The sequence below is a fragment of the Microchirus variegatus genome (genome assembly GCF_963457635.1).
Source record: "Microchirus variegatus genome assembly, chromosome: 4".
Classification (NCBI taxonomy): Eukaryota; Metazoa; Chordata; class Actinopteri; order Pleuronectiformes; family Soleidae; genus Microchirus; species Microchirus variegatus.
Window position 1 is genome coordinate 5,936,716 of NC_139805.1, and position 23,206 is coordinate 5,959,921.

Genomic DNA, 23,206 nt, shown 5'->3' on the forward strand with positions numbered 1-23,206 from the left:
CACATTTGCCATATCTTCACTTCTGCAACTGATAATTCTAAATAATCTGTATATAAAATGTCAGAAAACGTTGAAAATGCCATTCACAGTTGCAAAAGCCCCAATTGTCATCCTTTAGGTTTTTTTTGTTGTTGTTGTTGTTGTTGTTTTAGGCCAGTAATTGAATTGAGTGAAGCTCTAATAATTATTTTCCTGCCGTCAGGAAATGAAACGAAGAAAATCCTTATTATACAGGATTGATCTTCACCACACATGCTAGCACCAGTTTGCATACCTTTCAGGTCTTTGCCACACAGTCACACAGATTTAGTGCTCTTCCATTTTTAATTAATGCTTAATGTTTATAGTATCTCAAGTGTCAAATAACATGTAAACAGTTTGTATTATGTTAGCCTTTACGTTCCTTATCATGCATAACTGAAAAATCTTCTTCAGCTCCCACTTTAGGAATACATACTTCCTACGGGCTCTGCACTAGTTGTGAAAAACATAATACATACAGCCATATAACAGGGATCAGCACCCACGTCTGCCTTAATCGAACAATAATGTGGACGAAGACAAATGCGTTAGCATTTATTGTGCATCATTTCAATTGTAAGAATGACTGCTTCTTCTTTGAGCCTGACGTATGCAAGTAGTTCTTTTATGGACATTTACTCCTCAAACCTGGCTGTCTCCATGGCAACAGCAGTGTTTTTATTTTTCAAACCAAACATTAAGTTTAGGTCAATTCTAGCAACATAATCTGGACAGAAAGAAATATGATGCTTTCATGTTCATTTCTCTGGTATTCTAAGGTATATCTGTGAACATATTGATGGTCGCTGCTTCTTGTTTCAAAAAAACATGTGTTGAATCAAATTTACCCTCTGACATCTGATGGCAACTTTCAGAGATTTTGACTCATTTACGTCTTTGATCAGTCCATGTCATTGTTTGGACCCCAGTTTGTGTGGACTTTGTCTCTGGCTTCAACTATTTATCTGTTTAACATTTGCACTTTGTTCAGTTAGTTAGTTAGGCCATTGTATGTTGCCTACGGAATAGAAGGTTCCGACGCACCCTCTCCATATGGTTTTCAGTATGCGTCTTCATTGTCTCTTGGGCTTGCAAGCCCGAAGAGTCTTCATCTCCTAGGTTGTGGGGTTTCTTTTTCTTCATCGATGTTTCTGTAATCAAATTGAATCCACTTCATGGGTGATTGGCCCATGAGTTTTACCATTGACCAGCTTGACCTGTTTCCACCTCTCGCGACAGGGACGTTAGGGTTGGGTTTTTGAGAGGGGAGCACTTTGTTCAAGTAAGCATTTTATTACAGAACAGAAAGTCTTCAATAGAAATCTGAAGTGGAAAAGCATTTATAAAACCTCACTTTTGCTCTTTCCCCTACAACAATAATTTAAAATATGTCATTAAATCCTCTGTTTGAATTTAAATCATGCATGTTTTTTGGAATAATATTCTCATTTCACTTCTCATATTTCAGATGCTTGATGCGTTGTTTGATATTTTTTAAGTCAATATGCCGTGACCTTTCCACTTCAGCCTGAAACTCGGTTTAAGACCTTTTGATAGTTCACCTGTCACATACTCTCAGGACTTGCCGTCAGTCTCAGAGCCAGTCCTGGGTCTTTTCTAAAAATGTCACTGGTGCTTCTGCAAATATGAGAGCTTTGATGGCTTCAGTTGCTGAATTGTTTAATAACAATCCAATATTTACTAAAGCAGTGTTCACCTCTGCGGCCTGTATCCATATTTATGTGTCTCTGTGTTGTTGTAGGGTATCTATTTTTTATTTGATTTGTTTCACACAAAGAATAATGATGAGCAATTGCTGAGCCTTTTTTTTTAGTATCAACTTCTACTAACACTATTCACTAATGTGCAGTTCATCTTTTTTAAACTGGGGTGTCATTTTGTCAAGTGCTTTTCCAAAGGAAACATAGAAGTCCATCCAAGTAAAATAACATCACATAAAAACACAGACTCAATTTTAGAATAGTCTTTTCATTTACCTGATGTCGTTGATTAGCAGCATTGACTGACTAAAAATGTTACAATTTGTTTACAATATAAAATAGACTGCACCTACTCACTATAATGATTATAAATGATTATACTGAGCATCACAGGGCAAAATAGTATAGCACTGTTGCCGTACAACAAAAAGATCTGGGTTTGCACCCTTTTGAATGGTTGTTCGTCCCTGTGTGTTGGTCCTGCGATGGTCTGGATGTTCCCCACCTTTTGCCCTATGTCAGTTGAGGTTGGTTTATCCTCCACTGGAGGATAAAGTGGTAGAAAATAGATGGATGGATGAATGAATGAATGAATGAATGAATAAGGTTTTGACATAATGTCCAAAAAAGGTTGAGGTTTGCTGCAATTGAAGTGGATTTGAAAATGAAAAAAAAGCAACATTAGACCAGGAGGAAAAAGGAGGTTGGTGCATGCATTCATAATATCAGAAAAAAAAGCAGTGTTTTCTAAAACAAAAAATTAAATCGCAATATTTAAAATGTTTCTTACGACGGCATATTAGGGCCAGAGCGGAAAAGAGAATAGTCTTGATATTATGAGAATAAAGTTGTGATATTACAAGAATAGTTGTGATGTTACAAGAATAGTTGTAATATCACGAGAATAAAGTCCTAATAATATGAGAGTAAATTTGTGATATAACGAGAATAGTCTAATATTACGCGAATAAAGTCATAATATTACGAGAATATAGTTGTTATATTATTAGATTTCTTTTTAATCATGATTTAATCAAATAATGTTATTATTATTATTATTATTATTATTATTATTCATATTACAATAATATTATTGACAATCTTGACGCAGGTCAAGATGATTATGATTTTATTCCCGAAAGGTTACTTCTACAGTTTGACCCAAATACTCCGTCATAGTTTCTAAACCAGCCATAGTATTTAAATTGTGGTTATTAAGCATTTGTACGTGGATCTTATTCTGACTTGTAGCCTATTATTTATGTTGGAAAAGTGTGTTTTACATGAAGGTTGTGTATAGACGGCAACACAAATCCATCAGCTGTGCACATTAACAACAGACAATTGTGTACAGTTAATTTTTCTAACAGTTTATAACAATGTGCATGATTCAAGTAAAGTAATTGCAAAACAAAAATGGGTAAAAAAAAGAAATCACATAGCCCTCTTCATTTAGCCAAGGAGAAACTGCTTGACCTTATATATTACAATACCTTTGCTTTTGTGTAGTGCTACTGAGGCATCCTCTCTACACCGACTGTGACTTCCATCACTGCTGCAATTCTTGTTCCACACGTACTGCAGTGCAAGTGATGAAGCTGCACAAAGAGAAGCTGAATAGCAGGAGTTTGCTTTATGCTCAGCAGGCAATGTCCCCGAATGAATAAAAGTTTGTGGGGAGGAAAAAAAAGGAGGACATCATCTTTAAGAATTCATGTTTACGTCTCGTGTTTGAAAGGATCATTCAGTGGAAATTAATGGGGGGAAAGCAAACGCTGACCCAGATTAGAAAGCTTGAGAAATGACGCTGGTGTTGTGCACCACAGATAATCAGCTTTTTGTGGACACGTGCAGAATGTTTTTTGTGTGTTATCTTGTCGGGAACAAGATTTCAATCTGCTGTCTCTCCAAAAAATCCTCCCAGTTTACTGGTGAAGTGTCCTGATGAACTGAAGTTTAACAACTGTTTTGCAATCACAAACGGATAAATGACGCCCCAGCATAACTCAAGCTATGAAAATCATATCTGGCTCTTTATGAATCATCTGGTTAACTAAACCACAGTTTATGACTGGGATTTTTTTGCTGAATAGAATGTCCTGCAACTAAGTTCTTTTGCCCATTTTTTCCAGAATAACTTCCAATATCAGGCAGTTTTTTTTACAACATGCTGCATGTTAAAATACTGTATTAACAATTTTGCGTGTTAAATTTGAAATGTGAACAGTCTGAAGCATATTTATTTTAACATATGTTTGAGTCTTTGTCTCTCGATGCTGTTTCGCCAGCTTGCTGCAACAGCGCGAGTGAAATTACCGTAATAACCACGTTCACGTTAGAGCTAGATATGGTATATCAAATTTCTTGTTTTGTTCACAAACAAAAATTATTGTGTTTTAATGATTTCTTTGTTATATGGAGCAAAGAAACTGGAAAATATTGACATTTAAGAAGCTTACACGATCGGAAATCTTGTTTTTATAATGAAAAAAACCCTCAAACCGATAAATCAGATCAAAAATTGTGTTGACGATTCATTTAGTTATCGATTAATAATAAAGCACAAACCATCGCGTAACTACGGCAATGCAAAGTGCGCGAGCGCAAACGTGTCGTCAGCGATATGCTCGGTGTTAAAGGGTTACATTTCCAGCCTGGTAATAACAAGGATAATAGTGTAACAAGGAGATAATACTACAGTGATTCCATGTTATTTTCAATGTAATATTCAAGATTGCCTTTGACTCTCATAAATGTAACACCTTAAAGGTGCATTATGTAATAAATCTAAAGCAACTGGCCATAAAATCCTCCTAATATGTCACAGAGACTCAGGAATAATGTTCATATAACAAACTGAACTCACCAACAACAACAGTACAGACAAAATATTTGCATTAAAAAAAATATTTTGCAGACTGCAAATCATGTTAATGTTTTGAAATCATGTTTTGGCATGTGGCGCCACCTACCGCCGTCTACCAATCATTGCAGTCAGTAGAGTCTCGGCTGCCGAGCAAACGCGGGTTGCCAGTTACGTCAGAAAACGAAACCTAAAAGACCTCGGTATTTTGAATTTGAATGTAGTAACCGTTTTTGGCCACATTCTTACATATGGCACCTTTAAGATAAAACTTAATTTAAAAAAAAAAAAAAAAAATCTCTTATTTCCAACCTATTATGTCGGGTTACCACAAGATGGTATTACAATATTATTATGACCCTATTACAAATTGACTAAAAAAGACTATATTGTTACTGTACTGTAATATAATGTGTCACGTGTGTGTTCTGTGCTAGTTGCTCATTGTGTATTGTTATTTACGCCCCAATCTTCTCTCCACAGCCTGTCCTCAGGGAACCTTCAAGTCGTTCCAGGGGGGAGGCTTGTGTCAGCAATGTCCGCTCAACAGTCGCTCCACCATCGAGGCCGCCACCCTCTGTGGCTGTCGGAACGGCTATTACCGCGGAGACATGGACAAACCTGAGGACATGTGCACCAGTGAGTCTCTCTCTCTCGCCATTATTGAACAAACACACACACATAAACACAAGTACATAAATGGTGTAGTTGAGTCAGAGTATGATCCAGGGCTACTTTTATGACTCACCGTTAAATCATTAAATATCAATATCTGCTTCTTCTTCTTATTCTTCTTCTTTTTTTTTTAAAGAAATTTAGAATTCAGACTCTAATTTCATTCACCTCATTCAGCGCGAGAGTGCTGCAGTGTTCCCAGTACTTGTTTGGGGATTTGGGGAGCAGTAAGTAATAACGCTGGCACATTGCTCAGACTTTCAATTGAAGCGAATATGTGGTTAGTGTGTTGAAGAGACTGTATTTGCTATTCAAGACGAGGCACAGTGTCAGAAGAAATTGCCGGCTCCCCCCGTGCCACAGAGAGAAGGTAAAAGTAGGTTGAAACATGAATCATTTTAGACTGTCGAGTGACTGTGTGTCGCTAGTCCTCAAGTGTGGAACTGTGTGTGTGTGTGTGTGTACGTGCGCACGTCCTGGTGACCTGGATAAAACGTGTTTTTCCACAAGAAGAAGTCTTTGGTTCATTCATAAGACAGAATTAATTTGTGTGTTATATTCCAACTTTAATGAGCTCTACTTTACATATCTTAACCCCACCAGTACTGGTTTAAACTTAAAGAATAATGCTTTAGTTGTCCCCTCCTGTTCTGGCCCTGTGTGATCAATGAATCGAAAGGTGAAAGTCGTATATTCTGGAGAACTTTGGCACGGGCTGTTTCTTCTGTGCTCGTGTTTTGTGACGGTCACCCAGAGGAAGTGTTTTCACGATGAAGAAGAGACCCACATTTATGCCATAAATTGTGACAGACAGGTAGAAACAATGTAAAAGTAGCATCTGGTGCAGTAATATATATATATATATATATAATACAGTGCCAGTGTGATTACAGTGTCTGGGTTTTCACTCGTATTTCACTCCAACCTGCTGAAATCAGTGGTGGTAAGAGAAAAATGCACACAACACACACAACTCTGTTTTAATTAACCTTCACTTGATTTAAAGCGGAACTAGACCGGAAGTTCCTATTATCGCTGTTTTTTTTGGTGTGTATCTGCGTCATTACCTTGTTCATGAAGCCTGACGGTTCAAAACAAACAGTTCAGCCATTGCTGAGAACGTTGTGTTTTATTGTAATCTCGGGGCTCAACGAGATCACTGAAAATCCCGTAATAGTTACGTAAACAGCAGTTCTCCTGAACAACCGATTACCTGCTCCGGGCGGTAGTCCGGGCACATCCGGTTGCGTACATTGAACCGCAGAAGAAGAATAACGTCCGTTGTGGAGGTGTTTCACGAGCGACAGTGTCTTCTGACTCTGGGTCTGACTCCGGTTTAAAGTCATAAAAGGGACTGCGGCGGGGAGTCGTGACGAAGCTATTTTTAAACACTGTTAAAACAATGTTTTGATAATGAGGAGCAGTTCATCCGCCGTTCCAGAGGGGGGCGCCGCGATGTTCACTCTGAAACATCGCGGCTGAAAAACACTGTCAGAAAAGAGGATTTCTATCGGCTAGTTTACAGCAACTAGGAGGTTTTTGACCATAAAAACAAGTTAATATATGTAAGTAGACCTCCATAACTAACATATATGTGCAACAGGACCACTCTATGTGACCTTTAAGAAAAAGGACAGATCTCACCTTTCAGGGCATGAACTCCGACTGTCATATTCTATAGATATGAGAGTGAAAGTCAGAAGTCTGAGAAAACAGTCGGACACAATTATCTGTGAATGACGTTCTTTTTTTTAAATTATGTGGGTTTAACTTACTCTGACAACCTCGGTAAGCAGCAGCAATCTCTTACCTTCATGCTGACAAATGAAACATAGACTTTGCCAGTGAATAAGTTTTGCAGAATTGCAATTTTAATCCAAGGTCACAAACTCAGAGCAGTGAAAAAAGTCGAGTGAGAACTTTCTGTACTAGAACTTCAATATAAGATTGGAGTCTGAGTTTATTTGTATTTGGCGTGAAGTCAATCAGATATAAAACCCGCATCAGTGAAATGGAAGAGTGAGCAAACGGTGTGTGTGTGGATGGTTTCCCTGACAGAAAAATCGTTTCCCACTGTTTGCCTCGTGGCCTGTGTAGGTGTGGAAGGTGTGTTTCTTTGAACTGTGTACTTTTTTCATATGTCTGTATGTCAGACTGACACTGAAAAACGGCAGAAAACATGTGCAGGTGCTTGTTGTTGTTGTTGACTTCACCACACATTGTCTCCCCAACTCAGTGAAGTGGATGAAGTGGCTTTTTATTGCCGTGGCAGTAAAAACGGTCAATTTGAATTCATTAGCTCTTCTTGAGTTTTTTTTTTTTTTCTTTCTCTTGTGTGGGCGTGTGTGTGTGCTCTCAGTGTCTGTGACTGTGGGAAATGATTTGTTTTGTTCTCCTCAGATAAAGATTGAATGAATATCTGCATGTGTCTATGGGCATATAATTGTGTATGCACAGTCTTCTGACGGGTTCTGCCTCTCTCAGCTTGAATGTATAAGATCCTGCTGGTTAGACTTTCAACCCCCCACCGATGTGTTAGTGCTGATGCCACAGCGTGAGTGCCTCAGAGTGTCTGTATACACACACACACACACACACACACACACACACATTCTTGTACTTGCTGCATACTGAGGCCGGGTAAAAGAGCTGACAAAGTGAGGACCAGCATTTCCACTTTATAAATCAACACAATTACAAATATCTACATATATATAAAATTTGACCCAAAATGTTTGGTCCAAAATTTGAAAAAAAAAAATGACCCAAAATTTGACAAAAACGTCATACTATACTGTCATCTAAAATTAGAAAAAAAAATTGACCCAAAATTTTTGGTCTAAAATTTGAAAACAAATTGATGCAAAATGTTTGGTCCAAAATTTAAAAAAAAAAAATTGGACCCAAAATGTTTGGTCCAAAATTTGAAAAAGAATTGATGCAAAAGTTTTGGTCCAAAATTTGAAAAAAAAATTGGATCCAAAATGGTGGGTCCAAAATTTGAAAAAAAAATTGACAAAAAAATTGATGCAAAATGTTTGGTGCATAATTCGAAAAAAAAAATTGGACCCAAAATGTTTGGTCAAAAATCAGAAAAAAAAATTGACGCAAAATTTTTGGTGTCCAAAATTTGAAAAAAAAAAATTAGACCCAAAATGTTTCGTCCAAAATTTGAAAAAAATTTGACGCAAAATGTTTGGTCCAAAATTTGACAAAAAAAGTCATACTATATACTATGTCGTCCAAAATTTTTGACAAATTGAGTATAGCATGTTATAGCAACCTAAGGAAGTGATTTCAATGAAAACAAAGTGAGGACCGACCAAAATGTCCTCACTCCATAAAAATGTCCTCACTTTGTTGGTAAAAAACCCTCACTGGTCCTCAGTATGGCGCAAGTACAAGAACACACACACACACACACATACACACACACCATTCCACTGGGCCAACTTGGGCGTTTCTTATGACTCTGTGATTCCCTGTGTTCCAAGGTTGAATATTCGTCAACTGTTTTTGTTTCAAGCATGTCATATACGACTGTCTGTGATACGCCAAGGAGAAGTGAACCCACTAGGTTTAACCTTGTGAAAACTGTGGGTGTGTGTGTTTTTAACACTCACTATCTCACCCTACCCACCAGTTTCTCCTCAGATCAAACGGAGAGGAGAGGGAGAAGCAGCAAGGGAGTAATTGACTGACTGCGAAAATGATAAAGGGACTGATTTTGACTGAAGCTCAGACTTCTCACATGTCAACCAAGTAATCTGGTTGTGAATGTATAACTTTCATAAAAGACATAAAAAAAGATAGAAGCTTAACTTTAAAGCTTCTGTCACTCAAGTAGTCACTGGTCAGTTTGAGGAGAAGAGTCCAGAGTTTGACAAATTCACCTGCTTCGTTTAAGTCGGTTTTTCAAAGCTACGTTGGATTGGATCACCCAGAATACAGATGCACAGAATGACAGTGAATGAATGAATGACGGTGACAGAGATGAAAAATGTAATATATTATTTTTGTTTGTTTGAAATCTGTTTGGGGGTTTATCTCATGGGGACAAGATCATTTTTATTTTTACTTTACTATACTGAAAGGCTTAATTGGTAGACTATATCTACGTTTATCACTGTAACGATAAAACAAGTCAAGTGCAAAATAAATAAATAAAAGTATGTACACTAAATGATACAAATTTATTATTTGCCTAAATTTAACCACCTTGAAATCCTAGCCCTTGTTGGGATCAGGGTAATCCTGTGTTTTTGGATCAAAGTTATACAAATCCTACTGAAAAGTTTTGAACAACACAAATTGAAGGTTTGATCCATTTCCAAACTAGGATTGGATTACATGATCTGATCCAATTTCAGAATCCTTCTTTCCCTTTTGAACAACCCATTTTCCAGATTTGATCCAATCCGATAACCAAAATCCGATCAGATTACCTTTGAACAACTGGCCCATAGCTATAATGTATTAAACTAGACTGTTTCGTCCCACAGGTTGATTTGGTGCGCACCAAACATGTTTGGTCCCTTGGTTTGGTTTATTTGCGTAGGTGTGAATGTAATCTCGGTACTTTGGTGCGCACCAAATCAACCGGTCGGACCGCTTCATCTGCTCTACTTTGGTACGGTTCCTCTGGTGTGAAAGCAACCAAACCAAATGGGACGAAACGATATAGTTTAATGCATTATGGGCATGAGATGAGATACAGGATTACCCCGAATTTCCAGTGGGCGCGTCAGTGGCGCACAACGTCAGCACTGCGGTATTGCACCGTCCTCTGCCCAGCGCCAATCCCCACCAGGTGTGTTACGGCAGCGCAGCACTGCCATGAGCACTGCCTTGCGAGAAAGCCGTATTCAGCAAGCCATCGATCAGCTCCGACCACGGCGCTTACGCTCGGCAGTGGTGACGCGCTTGTTGGAAATCGGGGGGTTGGTCTGGTTCCGGTGCGATGGTCTGACTGGTGCGGACCAAAGCAATCGAACTATAGGTGTGAAAGCGCACTAACATGGACCAGTGTAGACTAACATGGACCAGTGTAGACTAACATGGACCAGTGTAGACTAACATGGACCAGTGTAGACTAACATGGACCAGTGTAGACTAACATGGACCAGTGTAAAATAACATAGACGAGCATAGACCAACGTGGACCAGCATAGACCAGCATAATGATGCTGGTGGACCAGCATAGACCAACATGGACCAGCATAGACCAGCATAATGATGCTGGTGGACCAGCATAGACCAGCATAATGATGCTGGTGGACCAGCATAGACCAGCATGGACCAGCATGGACCAGCATAGACCAAAATGGACCAGCATAGACCAGCATAATGATGCTGGTGGACCAGCATAGACCAGCATAATGAAGCTGGTGGACCAGCATAGACCAACATGGACCAGCATAGACCAGCAAGACCAGCATAATGATGCCAGTGGACCAGCATAGACTAACATGGACCGGCGTAGATCAGCATATACCAACATGGACCAGCATAGACCAGCATGGGCCAGCATTATGTTGGATGTATGTCTATGCTGGTGACCAGTTATGCTGGTTTTTCTAGCAGGTATTCACTCATATTCACATTTGACAGGTTTAACCAACACATTTGGCATTTTTACCAAAGTAAATTAGATGAAAGTTGAGAGCAGTACGTCCCTATAAATTCTGGTGTCATTAAGTGTATTTTTATACCTGACCTTTAGCCACGAGACACAAACTGAGCCAATGCTGGATGTCTCGCATGTTTTACATTATCCTGCTATCGGTGCTACGGTGTATGCTAATGGCAGGAGGTACTGTAACAGATGGCTTTTACTATGTGTGTAATAAATTGGATGGGATGTGATATGGTACACTCTCATCACACTTTTTATTAACTGTTGGTTAGTGAAACATTACATTAACTGAAACATTGCCAAACATGGTTTACTGCATCTGTATAAACGAAGTGCCAATCTGTGGCTATAACGGCTCACTCCACTATAAAATGCCCGACATCTTGTGATCGTAAAAAAGTCGGTATGTAAGCCATTTTGAGGAACCCTCACCATAATGAAGTTTGATTAAGTCCAGGTGTGCCACACTGATTCATTTTGAGTTTACCTGATTAATTTCTGCTTTGCTCTGGCACGGACAAGTCGCAGTGTTGTCACAAAGGCACACTGAAGCAGACCCTCTCTCTGGAAAACACTGTATTTTCTGTGTCGGTTTGTCATTATCCTCCCGCCATCTCTCTCTCTCTCCAGGTGTCCCCTCAGCTCCCCGCAACGTGGTGTCACTCGTCAACCAGACGTCGCTGCTGCTGGAGTGGCACACGCCGCGTGACACGGGACACCGCTTCGACCTGTCCTACAACGTCGTGTGCCGCCGCTGCCACAGCAACGAGCGGCGGGCGTGTCAGCCGTGCGAGGACAGCGTGGTGTTCGCCCCGGGGAGGCGGATGTTAAAGGAAACGAGCGTTGAGATCAGTAAGCTGAGGGCCCACACGTCGTATACCTTCGACGTACAGGTTGGTCCCTAGAGAGAGGGGTGCTTTTTGACTCTTTATCTGTTTTCGGGAGATGTTTGGTTCACCCGCATGTTAAAGGAATACCACAGGGAAAAAAATGTATATATACATAATATATCTACATATGTAACTGTGGGTTACCCTGGATTTCCACTGGACGCGGAACGGCCGCGGAACGGCAGCGGTGCGGTCGCCGTTGCAAATCGCTTCCATTCTAATCAACGAGAGCATTCCCACCGACCGCGCTGCGGCGCGTCTCAGCATCGATAGGAATCAGTTCTATTTTTTCCGTTGCCGCTGCTGAACCTCGTGAAATTTCAACGAAGCAGATCGCACAAGACAGGAAGTCCGACACAGAATCAAAGTAAAACATTTCCGCCCCCCTTTCAAAATAAAACACAATATGCAGGTCATATAGCCTGTCACAGCTTCACATCAACATTACGTCGTGACCGGTGCTGCCAGGTAAACAGTCAATTAATCAGAGCGTCATAATGTATGACAAGAGACTGATTGTTGAAGTGGAGAAACATAAAATCATTTATGACACCAGATCAACAGTTCTTCCACGTCGGAGAATGAAAAGAAGCTGTGTTGTTGTTGTTTACTTTATACACACAGTCTATCGCTGGATCTCGCGATAGACTCGCGTCCGTTCGAGATTATCGCGCGATCTTCCGTGAATACCGCCGGCTCCCAAGGCTCCGCGCCGCTGCCGTAACGCGCCCGGTGGGGTTCGACGCCGGGCAGAGGACGAAGCAGAACCGCGCCGCTGCCGTTCCGCGTCCAGTGGAAATCCGGGGTTACCACATTCATTTTGCCAACATGGCAAAGCTCCATTAAGAAGCAGTTGTTCCACTTTCTAAATTATATTTATGTAAGCTTCCTGTTTTTATTCTGATTATTTCACCATCCAGACGCCGATAAATCTGATTCAATAGTGATCCACTGCTGTGCCGTCAGCCCAGTTTACCGTCAAAGCTGGGTTGTCTTAGTCGAGATAACCTGCTGTATAATTATTTGGTGATTTAACTTCAGTCTCCTCATGTAGGGTGTGCAGACTAATGGATCTGGTCAGTGGATCTATTTATTAGAAATGACATTTTCCTTCAACCGTAATAGTTTAATGTCAGAGCAGGTATGGTATGGCCTGGATTTGAGTTGATACATGACTGTTATTATCATTATCAGACTGGCTGTTATGGGATGAACAGATCAACAATGAAAAATGACTGTTTTTGTACAAGGGGGATTATTATTGATCCTCAAGGTATTGGATGTAATTTTCTTGAAATGAAGGCCTGCACTTTTCTAACTATGGCATTGAATTTCACTGATGATGTCCATGTTTTTCCCAAACTCAAATTCAATCCACACAATCCAAAGAAATCTTTAAAAAAATATATTCATGTTTTATGCTGAAAATGCGAAGAGGGGGTGGTTGTTTGAGGAAAATAAGCACACAACAAAGGAGCAGACGTTTGGAATCAACCGTCGGCCTTGGCTTTTGTTTGATGATGTGCTGTGACTGATCGATACATTTATGATGATGCAACCTCTTGTCTACATACAGTCTGGGTAAGGGGGAAGGACTAACCATTAATGTCTACGAAGTGAAATAATGGACCATTACACTTTGTGTTCTACAGGCAATCAACGGTGTCTCCAACAAGAGCCCTTACCCCGCCCAACAGTTGTCAATCAACATTACAACCAATCAGGCTGGTGAGTGGGGAAGTGCAGAGGCGTTGAAATTGTCTTTGCACATATTTAAGTATGTATGTATGTGTGCGTTTATGTGTGTAAGCCTGCCCTGAGGTATGCTGGATAAGGGAGGGACGGTGAGGGGGATGAAGGAAATTGAGCTTTTAATTCATAAAACATGCCATCTCTCCTCTCCTGTCTCTGTCTCTGTCTTTCCTGCACAATGTCTCCTTTTTTTCCATCTGTCCCCTCAGTTCTCCTCTTCACGCCGTCCTCTCTCCGTCCCATCTCTTCATCTCTCGACGGTGCACTTCTTACACTATAAACTGAGTTCCCGACCAAATGACTACTTTATAGAGACAGACTGGAGCGATATGTTCACGGCCATCCAAATTTAGATTTTAAAGCCACTTTTCTCATCACATCACACAGACGCCACTTCTTCCACAGCGTTGTGGGCCCCGGTCCTAATCAAAGCATAATACACTGTCATCTCACCGCCGTCCGTGCACATTCGTTACAGCAGTCGGATACAAAAAAAAAAAAGCTTTCTTATCCCTGAAATCTTTTACTACTCAACAAAATGGATTTATTTTCAGGTTGGCTGCACTCCAGGCTTGGGTTAAATTATGCAATGGGTTTTGTGCATGTTTCACAGGACCTAAGGATATGAAACTCATTCTACTCATGGAGAGTCGTGTGATGTTTCAATTGTGGCATAATTATATATATATATATATATATATATATTTTTTTTTTTTAACTGCAATTTTTAGCTTACAGCTCGCTTATGCACGACTACTCTGAGTATTTGGCCCTTTAGGTGAGCATTAACTGAAGGCAGCCATATCATTTAATGATGACTTGACTTTGTAACATCTTCTTGCATTTTGATGCTTTTACAAATGAGTATAGAGTCAAATATAAATGATATGTTCATGACAACATCAGTGTCCTTTTTGATTTGTGTCACTTTAACAACTTTTCTGATTTTTCAATGTCTTAAATGTGAATATTTTCTGGTTTCTTTGCTCCATATAACATATAAATCATGAAAACTGAACTATTTTCATTTGTGGACATTTGAGAACATCATCAATTCCAGATTTTTCAATATTTTCTGACATTTTATGGACCAAACCAATTAATCGATTAATGAAATAATCGTTACTTGCAGTCCTATATACAATTGCAGTTAATGAGTTAAGTGCCTCAGTCTCTTTATCTTGATTCATATCCGTCTGTGGTGGAGAAATAGTAGGGATGGGAATAAGTATTGGTCCGATACCGGTCAAAATCCCTGAATTGAATATCAGATGAAAATGTAAAATCTGCTACAATCCAAAAATCCTCTATCACATGCTTCACTATGCACCGCTTCGAATATCGATATACTCGAGTTTGTGATATCGCTATCAGTATCGGACACAAAAAAGTGGTATTGGGATATCCCTAAAAAATAGTGTATTAAAAAAATCCCTGAATTGAAATCATGAAACACATAACTTACAGCTTCTACCTAAGTTATGGTTGAAAATCCATTGCAGATATAACTTGTTTCCCCATCACTGTCAAATGCAGCAGTTTGTTTTCATGTTTCCACATTGAAGCATGCTTGCTAATCTTTGAACTGCCTTATTTATTGTTTACTCTCTCTTTCTCACTGTATGTTGTTTTTTTTTTTTTTTACAGCTCCCTCAGTCGTTCCCATAATGCACCAGGTGAGCTCAACGAGCCGCAGTTTCTCGTTGTCATGGCCACCTCCTGAACAGCCCAATGGAATTATCCTGGACTATGAGATATGCTACTATGACAAGGTGGGATGATGAATGAGTTGGTCTTTGTTGAGTGTGATTTATTATTTTTTCACGTCCCGTGATGCATTTAGAGTTGATAATCCAGGTGAATCGATGTCCACTACATTAAGTCATTAATTATCAAGACTGTTTCTGAAGAGCTGTTATCGCAGGGAGTCACAACAGTTCATTAATTACTCACAGATGCTGAACAAAGGAGCAGGAAAAAATTGGGGCTTCAAACACCAAACCACTCTGCGATGAGATAAAGAGGTTTTTATTCCACTTAAGGCAAAACAACTATATATTATTTATATATACACTGATACCATTATCATAAATGTCTCTTAAATATCAAGAAGCATGGGTTAGTATGTGATTGTGCTATAAGCTGAGCTGACCATCGTCTGGCTGCAGCACCATAATAAAGAGCTCCATTCACCCTTTAACACAGAGTGCATTTGTTCAAACACACTTTGTGCCATTACCCTTATTACACGGAGGTTTGTGCTATGGGAAAAATTCCAACAGTTTCTGCAAGCTGAGAAGTTGCACGTCAAAGCCAACATCTGGTTATCACAGTAATTTCAGCAATTGCAGTCTTGATCACCAGAGAGGAGAGCATTGGAAAAAATGCCTGTATATAGTTTCCATTTTTTGGCTTGGACTCAAACAAATGTTATTTTTTAAAAATATGTTTGATACTGTTCAAATCTCAAATTTTACACACCAAATCTGGCGGTGTTTTTCTTATTTTCAATTATTTTTTTAAACACCATATTAACATGCAGTAAATTGTAAATAACTGTCAGATATTGAAAGTTATTCTGGAAACATGGGCAAAAGCACTTTACTCACAGGACATTTTCTGGCCCTTTTTTATGGTTCAAATAAGCAAAAAATGTCCAAAGTGACATTTTGAGGCTTAGGTGTTAAATGGTTCCTCAAACCACAGGTGCGTATATTGATCCTTTCAGACATTTCTTTAAACTGTAAAACATACAAATGCATTTTATTTTCATTGTCACAACTGTTAATAACAGGTATATACAGGTATAACACCAACAGTTATAGGAAAACCTCATCTAAAAGTTTACAACTATGCGATGTGCAGTTGGTGAATGTATGTATCTCTCTGTCACAGACGGGATGCAAACCCTGGTCTCTGGTTTCAGAACACACCTCCTTAGACGGTTGGTGTCTCATGTAAATGTTCTGTCTCAGTCCGTCCCTGGCCATAAATAATGCATCATAAACCCAAAAGCTGCGTGCCATATAAAATCTGACTGGACTTTGGACCCGTCTGTTCTCAACAAGTTGAGTGGGTAGAGTGGGTCATCTTTCAAACTGGAGGGTTAGGGTTCAATCCCCAGCTCTGCTGGTTTGCTGCTGGTGGCTGTGTGTGTGTGAATGTAGCCACCAGCAGCACATTGCAGCACTGAATGTACAAATGTGTATTCGTGAATGGGCAAAAACTGTCGTGTGAAGCATTTTAAAAAGTCGAGACAAAACCACTATCTCAATACGGACTATTGACCATTAAGAGAGCATGTATGTACATTCACCGAACTGTAAGACTATATCCCTTTATCATGGACTCGGGGACTTGATCAACCGTCTGCTGGGGAATATCTACTGGATCATTAAACAACAAAATCTGTCCATTTAAACAGGAAAGGTTAGATGGAAAGCTTGTACTTTAACATGACGACAGCCAAAATGTGCTCAACGTTGCTTCGCACATGACGAGATGATAAACGACAGCTGGTGGCAGAAACCTGTCAACATATTTGTTTTACGGTAATTGGTGTGTATTCTCTATCTCTCTCTCTCTCTCTCTCTCTCAATAATTGTGCTAGATGTCTATTAAATAATTCAGCTCATGTATCATCTTTTATATGGTGTGCCCCCCCCCCCCCCCCCGCCCCCGTATGTCATAAGGATTGGATGGATATTTCATGTTGCCTGTTGTCACACTGACCGTGATGAAGAGCTTATTTTTTTATTCAATACTTGATGATATTCAGAGAGCCGGAAATGAGCAGCTAGTCACTAGAAATCTCCAGCAGCAGTTAGATAAGACGGCAACACGTTAAAAAATAAATAACACGCAAACATCAGGAAACTGAGAAAATAAAGGATGGGGAAAAGTCTTATAAGTCTTATTTTTCCAGTCAGAGCGAAACAAAACACATCATACTTTTTGCTGTCCCCGGTTGAATAATATGAGATACTTTTAGCAGGCTGCATACAGTAAAACCACACATTCTGTCGCTGTTTCATAGGAATATAATCATATCAGCAGCCCCGGTGATGCCATGACGATGATGGTCTTCCCGCGTCGATACAGTTATTGACTATAGTGTCTGGAAATGTTCTCGTCCGTGGGGAGAAATGTTAAAGACACTGATATTGCCGCAGGTTCAACTTTACTGCGTCTCACTGTTGGACTTCAAGTCTCTCTCTGTGGACCTCGGTGTGCGGAAAAGTCAGCACAAAACTAGACGCTGCTTCGCAGGTTCCTTTTATCTGAGAATGACAAAAGGCTTCTCCTCCAGAGAGCAATGCAGAGTCAGCAGCACAGACGAGTCTCGAGGAAACATTACATCCATCCAGGTCTGAATTTTCAGGATGTAGACATATACCAATAAAAAAGTAAAAGTACATATAGAGGTTCAGTTATACTCTAGTCAAACAATGAAAATGTGTGTTCTTCTTCATACAGCTGGGTTGAATGATGGGTACGCCACGAAATGATATGCAATGCCAATAACATCACGATTCAGCAGTTCCGTGATAATTGCGAGACAATCGTAGTGATACATCACGATATCTGTCCAACGGAAGAAAACAAAATGTGAAAAGGTAAAGTGCAGGATTTCTCTATTTATTCATCACAATCGAGAACAAAGTGCTTAAAGTCTACGTATTGAACATGGATGGAGCATCTCTTAATGTAGCTTTCTCCACCATTCTCCAACTTCAGAGTGAAACTGGCAGGAACTGTTTGCTTTTTAATGCCTTAATTTGTTGATTAAATTAAGAATATTTGCCCTGGTGTATTGATTATCGTATTCCATGAGGAAGTTCGACGATAATAGCACCGAATCAATATATAGTGTCCCACCTCTATCCAACATACACACTAAGAAATCAAAGTACGAGACTGTACCTTTTGCTGTCAATCCAGTTGTACCCTATCAGAGTACAAGCACTGTACCGTTCTCAGTGTGTACATTTGTGTCACTAGGGGTGCAGAAATGTTTCTTTAGAGGTACAAACAAGCAGGTACACATTTTAAAGGTACAGTGCTTTAATCTAATTTTGTTGTTATGGCTGGGACTGTGTGTACTTACCTCACTAAAGTCTAGACAATAGATATATAGATTAATATTCATGCTTCAAAGAATAAATTAATTAAGCATCTATGAAAATATTTAGGAGGTTCTCATCGAAACATATATCGACAACGAGGGTGCATGGCCCTCATCTGGTGCAGACAGACACTGTCCAGCTCCTTCTGTCAAGCGGGGAGTTCACAATCTGCGCTGTTTGCAGCCAAGTTTCGCTTTTGCGAAACAAAGACACTTTCCAGCATTTAATAGGTGCTGATCCACCACGTACTCGCATCTCGTTGGAATCATTTTATTGGTGTTCCAAACAGATCTTGGACAGACTCTGAGTAGGAATAGACAGGAGTGTGCTGGCCCGCAGTTTTTACATTCGTCAGCACAGCTTCCTGTTTTCGGTGTTAAAAGTCTTTCTGCCGAAAAACCGAAAAATGCCATTTTGTTCATTTTGTTTCGCCGATATGATTCGGTCACCAACATTTCAGTGCATCTCTACTCTTAATACTTTTATTCATAAGGCTCTACTTAAAGGGGAAGTAAGTAGTTTATAGTGACATCTAGAGGAGAGGCTGAAATTTACAACAAAGACCTGCTGCTCTGCTCACCCCCTCCCTTCCCTGAGCGCTACGGTATCCGCAGCTGGTCAAATGTCGTCCTCGTCGTCTTTCTCCGTGTCAGCAGATGAGGTTCGTGAGGTGAGGGAGAGGGCGAGCTACCGCGGCCGTAGCAGACGAAGCGGAGAGAGAGGAGGCGGGACTTCCGCTACAAGTAAAGAGACGCTTGATTTGTTCTCTCGCGTTTGTCCTTACAGGCTCCGGTAGAAACATGGCGTCTCGCTGCTAACAGTGGCTATGCAACCGCGGCCCGCGACCATGTTATTTTAAATGACTTTTTGAAACACTACGAAAATGAAACAAAGAATATTATACAGCGACTAGACAATGCAGGAGCACATAATATGTATACAAAAGTGGATTTTGGGTTATATAAACCCATAAATACTACATATTGTCCCTTTAAAAAACAAAGAAAGTACTTTTGCTTGTGTGTTTCTGTGTGTGTGTCTGGTGTCAAAGCGCCCACCTCTTCTTTCTTTTTTTTTCTTTGAGGATGTTAAACTGAAGCCTCCAGCTGTTCTGTAGTTGAACAAGGTCTTAAACCTGTATAAACCAGGACACTGAGGCACAAAACACTGCCAGGACTGAACGTTCAAAGAACTTTAAACCAGGGGCACAATTTAGAGCTTCTGATTCAGGAGTGAAACCTTGAAAAACCTGATTCCTTTCCCATCAAAGGCCGCTGCTGCTGCTGCTGCTGCTGCTGCTGCTGCTGCTGCTGCTGCTGCTTTAGGAGACGAGGCCACAACTCAAAGACAGGACAAATCGTGGCTTTGTGTCTCATCTTCCTTCCTGTAATCCTACAACAATGCCTTTTTTCTGTCGAGAAGTTAGATTAAAAGATTTTTTTTTTTGTTTCAAGCAAAGCCAGCAGCTGTAAAGACCGACTTTGACTGCAGTTGGATTAAAGACAAACAGCAAAGCACCTACAAGGGATTGTGTAAGATACACCAAAAGTACAACATGCCTTCTCACCCCAGCCCACATTTGATTCACTGCCATCTCTTTTTTCCTTTACACAGCACTGAAGAAAATCGTTTTTTTTTTAGATACCACTGCATTTCTCTGCACCATATCTTCCTTTTGTAATACATACTAACTAATAGTGCATCGGTGCCTCCTTAGCTCAGTGAAAGTCACTAGTACAAGCAGAACAATGAACTTAAAATACTCCTGACCCTTGTTCTCTTTGGAGAAAACACTTGGGTACAATCCTGAAGTTTATGAATCCAGAGGGCTCACTCATAGATTCCAATTTTCCACCACAAAAAAAACAATATATGGCTATAATTGTATCGTGTCGCACAAGAGGAGACGACGTGTGTGTCATTTTGTATTGCTGCTCCAAAACCTGCGTGCATGTGAACCCCATGTAAATGTTCGACTCCTACAGTAACACAAATAATCATCATTATGCAAGCGAGCCTTCCAACATGTCTGACGATACTATAGATAGATTACCTTCAAAAGTGAGACATAATATATGTACGCAATCGTGATCGCAGAAAATAGATTTTTAACGAGGTTATATGACGTCCTGCGTTATTACGTTCAAAATTGTATGCGTTCTCCCGTATAGCTCGCATCCAGAGATGCTAATAAAACACATTTGAATTTGCAGTATAACGGCAGCTGGATCCGAACGATTCTCATTACTGACTTTCAAAATAAAGTAATAAAACAACAATGTTTTAATGGCTCATTGAAGGTGATTCGTCTCCCAATAAGAGGAGTGGATTTATGGATTCATAAGAAACCTGAAAGCATTTTCATCAGCTTCATCCAAGGAGGAGATGTTTGCAGATTCTGCTGTGCTGGGCTTATTGCAATTAAAACACATTTTTCGATTGTCCTTGGCAGAAAGAAAATAGTAATCTGTTTAAGTGCATTAAAAAATGGAAAAATATAAAGGCCGGCATAGTTGACCTGTTGGAATAAACCGTCTGAACAAAAACCATCTGCTAAGCTAATGAAAGGGAAAAAAAGCACAAGATGCCATAGATGATAATGATGTAATGAAACAAGAATAGTTCCTGGTGAGGTTTGGTTTGCTGCATTGGGGGGGCGGAGGAGTGTTGCTCCTCAGAAGCCACATTTTCCCAAGGTTTTCATTTAACAGCCGAGTTCCACAGAAAGCAGACGAAGAAAGTTAAAGTCGAGACTCTGCCTCTCAGAGAGCAATTAGAGAGGAAGTCGAGGACATAGTGAGAAGCAGTGCACTTGCTGCGAGATGCACTGTAGCTGCAGTCTGACAGTCGCAGATAAAACTCTTACTTTGCCAAACCCAGGGCAACGACTTTATTCTTGGTCATTTTCAGCCATTTCTTCTGCAGTGTTTTTTTAAAAAGTATTATTATTATTATTTAATAAGGAGCAAGGCAATGGCAATTATGACCCCAACTAAAAGCTGACATAGTGGTCTTTTCATTGTTTTCTTTCTTATCATTCTTCCTCCTTGATATACATCTTCAGAAGCAAGGTTTTACTATATGTTGCTCCATGGAAGAGCCAACCACATAAAGTGACTAATTTTAGCTCATAGCTTCAAGCAAAGCAGTCCCCGGGGAGCTGTTTGATAAGCCTTACCAGACAGCTGTACTGCACCTCCTTTTCTGGTATTGTCATTTCTCTACCTCCCTTCTCTCATTTCCCCCCCCCCCCTCCATGCCTCCCTTACCTCCTCCCACCCTCTTAGCCACTCTATAGATAATGAGGTTTTAATGCAGTAAATTTGATATGGCAGAGGGAGGCAAGATTTCTTTTTTCTCCCCCAACTACTTTATCTCTGGCTCCCAGACCTTCCCAGATGGGCTGTCCCCTAACCTCTTCTCTGTGACAAGTATAGAGCAACCCCCCCCCCCCCCCCCACACACACACACACACACCTCTCCAAATCCAAATCCCACCCTTGACACCGAACCCCCATTTCTGTGGCTATTTCAAATATAACTCTATTCCATTTTAACCCTATTTTCCTCACAGCTTTTAGCACGCGCGTCCACGTGTCTCGTCCTTATTATCACAGCAGGATTAGTGGTAATCTTGGGTTTTTCTACAGAGTCCAACTAAATATATTAAAATACAGTATATTTAGGCAACTGCCACCTTTTGTAATTATTCACATAATGTGCCCGTACTGTGTCTTAGAAATGACGGTAACCTTTTGAGAAGTGAATCCCAGGAAGTAGAGCAGGAATAGTAATTAGCCCTAGAGGTGGTCGCGGATAATCCCCCATGGAAGTCGACGGGAAAATGAGCTTCTGCTTCCATTTGATTTATAACATCAGTAAACATTCTCCTGAGGAGTCAGTGGGCTCAATTACAAGATGTAAGTCTTCATCAACACAACATGGTGTAACGTTTATACATTTATGTTCCCGTTTAGAGGAACGTGGTGTAAATAAAGCATGGCACATATGAGTGGATGTCAGTCTGTCACTGACCCACATCTAGTACCAGAGACATTTCTTTTATTTTCTAATCGGATAAAAAAGGGACAAACGAATATAATCCTTGTGTTTTTAATCACCATCATTTTTAACAATAACAAAAGTTAATATTTTGTCATTTAAATGCAGATCATGGAACCTCAGAACAGACATATGTTCTAATTACAGCCGTGCACTGCACTGCGAGTCCACACTGATCTCCATCTTGCGTACACCTGGTCTGAGCTGCAGTGAGACTTGATCACGCGCTACGGCAAACGTCCACACTGATAAATGGCGATCTTTGCATGGAAATGAGCGTAGACCCACTGTTCTCGTGTCGGCACGTTTGATAAATGAGGTCCTGTGGGTGTGTCTGTCCTGATGTTTTCTGTCCTGTGTTTATAAAGTAACTTTAGATTTGTCTATATTGTAGTGCCTTGGAACCCTTTCTTGGACTATCACTTACAATTCATCGACCCTTAAAGGTACAATATGTAGTA

At 40.1% G+C, this 23,206-nt stretch overlaps 1 protein-coding gene across 1 annotated transcript in view; it reads left to right on the forward strand.

Annotated features, from left to right (window-relative positions):
- Positions 1-23,206, forward strand: part of LOC310925588 (ephrin type-B receptor 1-like) — a gene marked incomplete at both ends in the record, with an annotated part of 117,269 nt that overhangs the window by 58,268 nt on the left and 35,795 nt on the right. The window contains 4 exons of the mRNA XM_083887569.1: positions 5,089-5,244; positions 11,546-11,808; positions 13,458-13,533; positions 15,205-15,329. Of these exons, the coding sequence (XP_083743695.1) occupies positions 5,089-5,244; positions 11,546-11,808; positions 13,458-13,533; positions 15,205-15,329 (620 nt within the window). The remainder of the gene's footprint in view (positions 1-5,088; positions 5,245-11,545; positions 11,809-13,457; positions 13,534-15,204; positions 15,330-23,206) is intronic.